The sequence below is a fragment of the Suncus etruscus genome, chromosome 9, assembly GCF_024139225.1.
Source record: "Suncus etruscus isolate mSunEtr1 chromosome 9, mSunEtr1.pri.cur, whole genome shotgun sequence".
NCBI classification, from domain to species: Eukaryota; Metazoa; Chordata; class Mammalia; order Eulipotyphla; family Soricidae; genus Suncus; species Suncus etruscus.
The window spans coordinates 38,759,946-38,769,632 of record NC_064856.1 but is presented as its reverse complement, the minus strand read 5'-3'; the positions used below and the strand labels follow the sequence as shown (position 1 = coordinate 38,769,632).

The following is a 9,687-nucleotide window of genomic DNA, read 5'->3' as shown; positions in this document are numbered from 1 at the left end:
AGAAAGAGAGAAAGAGAGAAAGAAGAGAGAGAGAAAGAAAGAAGAAAGAAAGAAAGAAAAAAGAAGAAAGAAAGAAAGAAAGAAAGAAAGAAAGAAGAAAGAAAGAAGAAAGAAAGAAGAAAGAAAGAAAGAAAGAAAGAAAGAAAGAAAGAAAGAAAGAAAGAAAGAAAGAAAGAAAGAAAGAAAGAAAGAAAGAAAGAAAGAAAGGAAGGAGGAAGGGAGGAAGGGAAGAAAGGGAGGGAAGGGAAGGGAAGGAAGGGAAGGAGGAAGGGAAGGAAGGAAAGGAAGGAAAGGAAATGAAAAAGGAGAAGATTGGAGAACCAAGTTAGAAATTATGTGAGAGATGGGGGAGGATATGTTATGTTTTATGTTTATAATTTATTACTTTGCACAAGGGGAGACCAAACAAATTCTCCATAGAAAACAGAATTAGGCAGTTTTAAAATAAATTGTTGCCAAAAACTGCAGAAGGAAATAAATGGAAATCACTTTGAGAGACATTATGACCAGAAAATTTAAATTCACTAATTTAACATATGGAATAAAGTATATGAAATAGAACTGATATCAAATTATCTTTGGAGTAATTTAAGCCAAAGTCCTGATGGTTCTATGTTATTGTCTACAAAAGTTCTCAATCACAAAGCAAAACTACACACATATAGTTTATAATTGGAAGCTTTACTTAAATTTTTAATCATGATGGCAATTAAACTAGAATTTGAATATCTTTTCAAAATTATGGATGTAATATTTTACAGTTAACAATTTTAATATTAGCCTTTAACTTTATAAGTTGCAGCATATAACGATAGTAGAAATGACTTGATATTTTCTTTTAACAGCTATGCGTTTGCAAATAATTAACACTGAAAAGGTATTTCTTGAGAAACTCAGTGAGAAGGAATATTGGGAAGAGTACAAGAATGTAGGGTGTGAAAAACATGCTAAAACCATTGACTCCTTACAACAAGACATCAATACAGTACAAGAGAATGCAGAAAAAATGGCAGGTTAGTTGCAACAAAGCTAGTAAAAAAATCTAGAGGGCATACATAAAGGAAGAAAAAATGGGTACTCCCTCATTTTTTTTCATTAAGTTTGAGGGATGGAGTAGAGAGACTTTCACCCATAAAATTGATCATGAGAAACAATAAATGGGCACAGGGAATGAATGTACTAAGGTGGGAGATTGGAGGTGGGGCAGAGTTGGAAAATGAGAAAGGCTTCATTCAGTGAATAGTATTCCCATGTTACAAAACCTGATCTAGGACCATTCTGTTGCAGTATAAAACTCCTGGAAATGTTCTATTAGGGAATTCACATGAAGCAAACTGAGGTGACTTAGCTTAAATTGGAATCACAATTAAAATTGTTTAGAGAAGTATTGATCATATCTAAGTTGCACTCAAAACAAAAGTGAGATTTGGAGGGCTTGGGCAGAGCACCTGCCTTGCAGGCATGAGGTCATATGTTTTATTCATAATAAATCTTCCCAAATGACAAACAGTCCCTTTCACTTTACCTTTTACCCAGCTTTACAATGAAGCAAGTGATCTTTTATGTACCACAACCATGTGTGTATAAGCCTTACAACAAAGATGCAACCCATTGCAAACAAGGATAAAGGGAAATAATTGCTAAACTTTTAAAAAATGAAAATAAGATGAAAAATGGAGAGGACATTTAACAAGATGGCATCAAGCATGAAGACTGTAGAGCAACTTGTCAATTGCTGAATAGAGCTTAGTGGTTGAAAATAACACTATTGTGAGAACATGGGGCATATTGGGTAGTAGAAACTCATGCAAGTCACAGACAAACAAAAATATTCCAATTAAGACTAATAATAGAAAAGACACCAAGCTGATGAAACTAGGAGGTACATTGATCATCAGGGTGAAAACTCGGTCCTTCTTAGAATGGGGACAGGCAACTTTTTTTCATCACCTATTACCATATATTGTCAGAATTCCCAGCCATCACACATCTACAGTTTATAGCCTTTGACATAAATATGGCTTAGCTTCACAACTTCATGATTAATCTCAGAAGAGACACCCAACTAATGAAATTCCCAGGTGCCCCATTCTATTAGTTTTAGACATAAAGTATTCCAGCACTAATCCCACCACCAGTGCCAAATTTCCTCCACCAATGTTCTCCAGATTATCTCCTACTACCCAGGCCCCTCACCCTGTTATTTTGACCTTTTAAAGTTAAGTTTGGATGTCATGATTTCAGTGTTGTTGATTCAGTGGTTTGGTTATTTAGCTCTACCATTCCATAACACCACCAGTCCACCAAAATCCCCTTGACCCCTGCTGCCTATTGCTTCTCATCTGTCTCATCTACCTTTCCCATCCACTCTATTTCATTTTGGGAGATTACATGATGTTTCTAGGAATTTGTCCATTTCTTCTAGGTTCCCAGCTTAATAGAACAGAGATGTTTATAGTAAATGCCCATAAATCTATTGTCTTTTTTTTTTGGGGGGGGGTCACACCCGGCGGTGCTCAGGGGTTACTCCTGGCTATCTGCTCAGAAATAGCTCCTGGCAGGCACGGGGTACCGGGATTCCAACCAACCACCTTTGGTCCTGGATCAGCTGCTTGCAAGGCAAACGCCGCTGTGCTATCTCTCTGGGCCCAAATCTATTGTCTTTGTTGATACTCTCTCGTGGGGATTCTGCTGTAATTTTTTTCTTTCATTTTTGATATTTAATAGACCACTTCCTCTCCTCCACCATAGTCTAGCCAGCATTTGTTTATCTTGTTTATTCTTCCAAGGAACCAGCTCTTGATTTCATGATATTGCCTTCTTGGTTTCTAGATCATTGATTTTTTGCTCTGTTTTTTTTTGTTTGTTTGTTTGTTTTTTTACTATTTTTTCTTCTATTAGTCTTGAGTTTCATTTTCCATTGATTCTTCATATTAATATTTAAGGTGTGCACTTAAGTTATTGATACTGTCTTATCCTTCTTCCCTTATGCAGGCCTGTATTTTTTTTTCTTTTTTGGTTTTTGGGTCACACCCAGTGATGCTCAGGGGTTATTCCTGGCTATGCGCTCAGAAGTCGCTCCTGGCTTGGGGGACCATATGGGACACGGGGGGATCGAACTGCGGTCCATCCTAGGCTAGCGCAGGCAAGGCAGGCACCTTACCTCTAGTGCCACCTCACTGGCCCCAGGCCTGTATTTCTATAAGTTTCCCCCTATGTATTACTTTTGCTATGTCCTATCAATTTTGGTTACTTGTTTCTTCATTATTAGTCTCAAGGAATCTTTTTACTTAGTCCTTGAATTCCTCTTTGATACAGTTGTTATTTAATAGCACACTGTTCAGTCTCCAGGTGTTAGAATTACTCTAACTTCTTTTTATGGTTAATTTCTACCTCTGGCATTGTGAAATGATAAGATGATAGGTATGATTCTTATGTTTGTGGATTTATGTAAGTTAGATTTATGGCCTAAAATTGTAATTTATTCTGTAGAATGTTTTATGTGCACTAAAGGAGAATGTGTATCCAGCTTTTTGACAATGGAAGGCACTGCATAAATTGATTAGTCTCAGATCATCTGATTCCCTAGTTTTGGGCTCTCGTATCTTTACTGATATTCTCTCTAGTGGGTCTCTTCACATAGACAGTAGTGTGCTAACATCTACCACTACTATTATATTTCCATCCATGTTTCTCTAATCTCATGAGCAAAAGCCTTACAAACTTTGCTGGCCCAACTTTTGGTGAATATATATTAATTAGAGTTAGTTATTCTTGGTCTATTTTCCCCTTGATTAGTAAGTAGTATCCATTCTTGTCCCTAATTACTTCCGTAGAATTAAATGCGATTTTGTTTGATATAAGTATAGGTGTCCTAATCTCCCACCCTCCCCATTGGCTTGTTTATTTTTTTCCTTTTACTCTGAGGCTGTTTTTATTCTGTGATTTTTAGATATGTTTCTATAAATAGCAAGTAGATGGGTTTTGTTTCCTGATTCATCCTACAACTCTGTCTTTTGATGGGAGTTCAGTTCATTGATACTTAGTGATATTTTTGAGATAAAGTGCTGTGTTGCTATTTTGCTATGTAGGATTGTTGTTTCCACAATTAGCTATTTGGTTTGTATAAGTGGACTTTTTTTAGCAGTTTATTCATAAAAGGTACTGTTATCAGCTTTTGTTTGTCTGATCATATTTTTATGACTTTCTCTCATCTAAATTGAAACTTTGCAGAATAGCAGACTCTAGATTGTAGTGACCTCCTTCTGGGACTGCAAGAAAGGAAAGAGAATAAATTAAGTACACCTTTTATTCCTCCTGGTATCAGAGGCTTGCCACTGCCACCCAGGAGTTCCAGAGAGAGGGAGAGAGAGTTAGATGGAAATTTACCATTCAAAGGAGGCTGGAGAGGGCCTGGCTGAAAGAAGATAAAAAAGCAAATAGTTGCAAAGCAGGCAGCATTTCTTCTATGCTTTATCAAAAAAAATCTTGCATATGAAACATTATTTCTCTTATATTTAAGGTTTTCTTTTTCCATTGATGCTTTAAGAAATTTGTCTCTGAGGCGGGGAAAATCCACGAAAGTACACCGGCCCAGTGGGGCCCAACTGTGAAAAACTGTGAGTTTGACCTGTATATGTCTGTCTACTGTTCTCTTGCGTGAAACTCTTGCAAGTGGGGCAAAAAGAGGCTCCAGAAAACTCGCTCGCCCAGAGGCCATTTTCAGGGAGGGACTACAGAGCATGAAAACCGGCATAACTTTGCAAAAGCCGGCTCCCTGTGTGTGACAACAGACGGGGAAAATCCACGAAAGTACACCGGCCCAGTGGGGCCCAACTGTGAAAAACTGTGAGTTTGACCTGTATATGTCTGTCTACTGTCCTCTTGTGTGAAACACTTGCGAGTGGGGCAAAAAGAGGCTCCAGAAAACTCACTCGCCCAGAGGCCATTTTCAGGGAGGGACTACAGAGCATGAAAACCGGCATAACTTTGCAAAAGCCGGCTCCCTGTGTGTGACAACAGGCGGGGAAAATCCACGAAAGTACACCGGCCCAGTGGGGCCCAACTGTGAAAAACTGTGAGTTTGACCTGTCTATGTCTGTCTACTGTCCTCTTGCGTGAAACTCTTGCGAGTGGGCAAAAAGAGGCTCCAGCGGAGCACGGCCGCGCTGCTTCGCAACGCGGCCGTGCACTCTTTCTAAGGAAAGAACTCCATTGCAACAAGAAGGAAAAATTACACTAAGAACGGTGCTATATCACAGAAGCAAACATTTCTCTCCGGACTGTCTTCTCTGTTGCATGCTCGGGCCTAAGATTTGACCCAGTGTGAGGCTTCATCCACAGAGGACTCCCCTCCCTTAGAGGCAAGTCAGCCCATCCAGAAAGGGAGGAGCCAGAGAAGTGTGCTGCCTGCATCATATAGACAATGAATACCACCACAACACGTAGAAAATCCCACAATACAAGTGTGACAATGGGGAAACAACGCAGGCCAGCATCAGACATAGAGAATGAAGATGACAATTCTGAGGACCAGATAATGACCAACCAACTAATCAACCTCCCAGATAAGGACTTTAGCAATATGGAAGATGCTCAACGGACTCCAAGAAACCATGGATCGAGTTGAACAGAACACTAATAAGAACCAAGAAAATATGAAGACAGAAATCACAAAACTCCAAACTGAAATAACATGTCAACTATCAGGACTGAAAAAGTCAGTAAACAAAGTGAATGACAAAATGGATAAGCTCTGGGACAGGGTATCAGAAGCTGAGAATAGACTTGGTGCTGTGGAAGATGAGATACATAACAATTCCATACAGCAGGAGAGATTAGACAAAAAACTTAAAGCAAATGAGCAGACAATGGAAAAATTAGTCAAAGAATGGGAACAGATGAAAATAGAAGTCTATGATAAGATCAACAGAAACAACTTAAGAATCATTGGAGTCCCAGAGACCCAGGAAGAAAATTTCCAGGAAGAATCAACGGTGAAGAACATCATTAAAGAGAAACTTCCAGAGCTAAAGAATATATGTGATCAAATCCTGCATGCCCGAAGAGTACCAACCAAAAGAGACCCCAGAAAAACCACCCCAAGACACATCCTAGTCACAATGACAAATCCCACAGATAGAGACAGAATTCTGAAAACAGCAAGATCAAAAGGGGAAATCACGTTCAAGCAAGCTTCCCTGAGATTTACAGCAGACCTGTCACCAGAAACACTCAATGCCAGAAAGCAGTGGTGGGATATTGTGACAAGACTGAATGAAATGAATGCTTCACCCAGAATACTATACCCAGCAAAACTCACTTTCCGGTTTGATGGAAGAATACATGGTTTCACAGACAAAAAACAGCTCAGAAACTTCACAGACACAAAACCAGTCTTAAGAGAAAAACTGAAAGACCTAATTTAAGACAAGACTAACCAAAAGACACACCAAATTTCGAAATAAAGATGGCGTTAAATCCCAGGACAATTCTTTCTCTCAACGTCAATGGACTAAATGCACCAGTTAAGAGACACAGAGTGGCTAAATGGATCAAAAAACTCAATCCAACCTTCTGCTGCCTACAAGAAACGCACCTGAATAGTCAGAACAAACAGACTCAAAATAAAAGGCTGGAGAAAAATTATCCAAGCAAACAACACCCATAAAAAAGCTGGAGTGGCCATACTAATATCAGATAATGCAAACTTTATACTCAGGAAAGTTGTAAGGGACAAAGATGGACATTTTATATTAATCAAGGGGTATGTAGAGCAGGAAGAAATAACTCTCCTAAACATATATGCACCTAATGAGGGGCCAGCAAAATATTTAATACAACTGTTTACAAATCTGAAAAATAATATCAACAACAACACAATAATTGTGGGGGACCTTAACACGGCTTTGTCAACACTGGATAGGTCAACCAGACTGAAACCCAACAAGAATATACTAGACCTGAGGAGAGAAATGGAAGAAAGAGGCCTAGTGGATATATATAGGACACTCCATCCCCAGAAACCTGGATACACATTCTTCTCCAATGTACATGGGACATTCTCCAGGATAGACTACATGCTGGCACATAAAACATACCTCCATAAGATCAAGAGGATAGAAATTTTGCAGACTACCTTCGCTGACCACAAGGCTCTGAAATTATTTGTGAACTCCAAAGGGACTCAGAAGAAACACTTTAACACCTGGAAGTTAAACAGCCTCATGCTCAATAACCAGTGGGTCCGAGATGAAATCAAGGAGGAAATCAAAAGGTTCCTGGAAACAAATGACAATAAAGACACAAACTATCAGAACTTATGGGACACAGCAAAAGCAGTACTGAGAGGAAAATTTATAGCTTTGCAAGCACATATCAGGAAGGAAGAAGGAGCTTACCTGAGTAGCTTAATGACACAGCTAATAGAACTAGAAAATGCTCAACAAAAGGACCCAAGACTAGGAAGACAGAAGGAAATAACAAAGCTGAGAGCAGAAATCAACGAAGTGGAAACCCAAAAAACAATCCGAAAGATCAACGAAAGCAGAAGTTGGTTCTTTGAAAAAATAAACAAGATTGATAGACCACTGGCAAACCTAACAAAGAAAGAGAGAGAGAGAAACTTGATAACTCATATCAGGAATGAAAAAGGAGAGATCACTACTGATATGACAGAGATTCAAAGGGTAATCAGAAACTACTTTGAAAAACTCTACGCCACTAAAAATGAGAACCTGGAAGAAATGGATAAATTCTTGGACTCTTATAATCTTCCACGGTTGAAGGAAGAGGATGTAGCATATCTAAACACCCCCATCACCATTGATGAAATTAAAACAGTAATCAAATGTCTGCCGAAAAACAAAAGCCCAGGTCCAGATGGATTCACTAATGAATTCTATCAAACTTTCCAAGAGGAACTACTGCCAATCTTGGCAAGACTCTTTCATGAAATTGAACAAGCAGAAACACTTCCAAATAGCTTTTATGAAGCCAACATCACCTTGATACCTAAACCAGACAGAGATGCTACAAAAAAAAAAAAAAAAAAGAAATTTGTCTCTCTTTTTTGATCATATTGGCTTACATATCTTTCATGGTAGTATTTTAGGTGCATATTAACATTGAATCAGGGGAATACCCATCCCCAAATTTGTCCTTCCCCCATCCCCAATCCCTTCCTGCAGCCCATATCCCCCACCATCACCCCCCAGGCTGCTAGAGTAGGTGGTCCACTCTGTGTCTAGCTTACTATTAGTGATCATATATCTGTTTGGCCCTGGTACCCTCCCTTGTTTCCCCCTCTATTTGAGAGGTGAAGCTAGATAATTCGAGTTATGTGGTTTTGTTTGAAGGAAAGAAAAGCAGTAGTCTCTTTGGTTTTTGACATTTTGATTACCAGGTGTCCAGGTGTTTTTCTGTTGAAGTCTCTCTTATTTGGTACTCTTTTGGCTTCTGATTTGTGTAGCTACCTCTCTCCAAAGAGTGGAAAAATTCTTAGCTGTTACCTCTTCCATCACTCATTCTTCTCCTTTCCCCTTTTTCTTCTTCTGATATTCCTATAATTTGGAGGTTTCTCTTCTTGTCTTTATTCATTAAGTACCTTACATTTTCTTCCATTCTTTTGTTTCTCTTTTCTTGACTTTATCAATGTTGACTTGTATTTTGTCTTCAGGTTTGTCTGTACAGTTCTGCCTCTATGAGATTCTGCTACTATGGTTTGCTTATGTGTGCGGGTTGTTTCGTTTTGATTTTTTAGCTCCTTTAGTTCCATTTATATGTAATTAAATGAACTTTTTCTCATCATTTGAAAAAGTTCTTTAAGCTGTTTGAATTTCTTATATGGTGATTGCTTAATTTCACTGAAAAGTGCTTTCTTACTTTCTGTTGCCAGTACAGTGAGAGTTGATTTTTAGGTCCATATCCACCAGGTTCAAGCATTTTGATAAGCTTGTGTACTGATAGACAAAGTTTCTGTCCCTATCTGTGACTGAAGCTAAATTCCTTAGCTTCTCCACTATTCTCTTAATTTTGAGGTTGTTAATACTGGAATTTTAGAGTCCCAGTTACTTGAAAACAGACCTGTTGAGTTGTTTATATTAGATGGCTACTAATAATACCTTTGCTATTTAGATTGTTTCCTTACAATGCAGTGTTATTTGAGTATTCCCAGAAAGTTGTCAACTAATTAAGTTAATTAAGATTTAAAGCTGTATACTGTCTGAGATATAGGAGTGCCACATAACATGCCCTAATATAAGAAATGTATGTGTAATGTTTTGAGTTTAGAGAATAGATGAACATGAGATGGGGTCAATTCCTGGCACAGATCCTGGATACAATGATGCAGAACAGAAAGATGGAATCCCCAGACTTGCAGGCATATGATTTCATGAAGTTTCAGGGCACACTTGGCATTTTCTGAAGAAAAGGAAACACCATTCAAAAAGACACATACAACTCTTATGTTCGTTGCAGCAGTCCCCCAGATAAGGAAATACATATATTCATGAAGAAATTAATTGGCCAAAGAAAGTAAAATGTGGAAAGGCACTTGCCTTGCATGCTGTCAATCTGGCACTATTCTTGGCACAACTTATGGTTTCCCAAGCACTGCCAGGAATCATTCCTGAGTGCAAGCAAAGAATAACCCATAAGCATTGCTAGATGTGGCTAAAAACAAAA

The 9,687-nt window shown here is 38.5% G+C and overlaps 1 protein-coding gene across 1 annotated transcript in view; it reads left to right on the top strand.

Moving 5' to 3' along the window:
* The window catches only part of CCDC83 (coiled-coil domain containing 83), a 57,873-nt gene that overhangs the window by 30,038 nt on the left and 18,148 nt on the right, over positions 1-9,687 (top strand). The window contains exon 4 of the mRNA XM_049780058.1: positions 846-1,013. Coding sequence (XP_049636015.1) covers positions 846-1,013 — 168 coding nt within the window. The remainder of the gene's footprint in view (positions 1-845; positions 1,014-9,687) is intronic.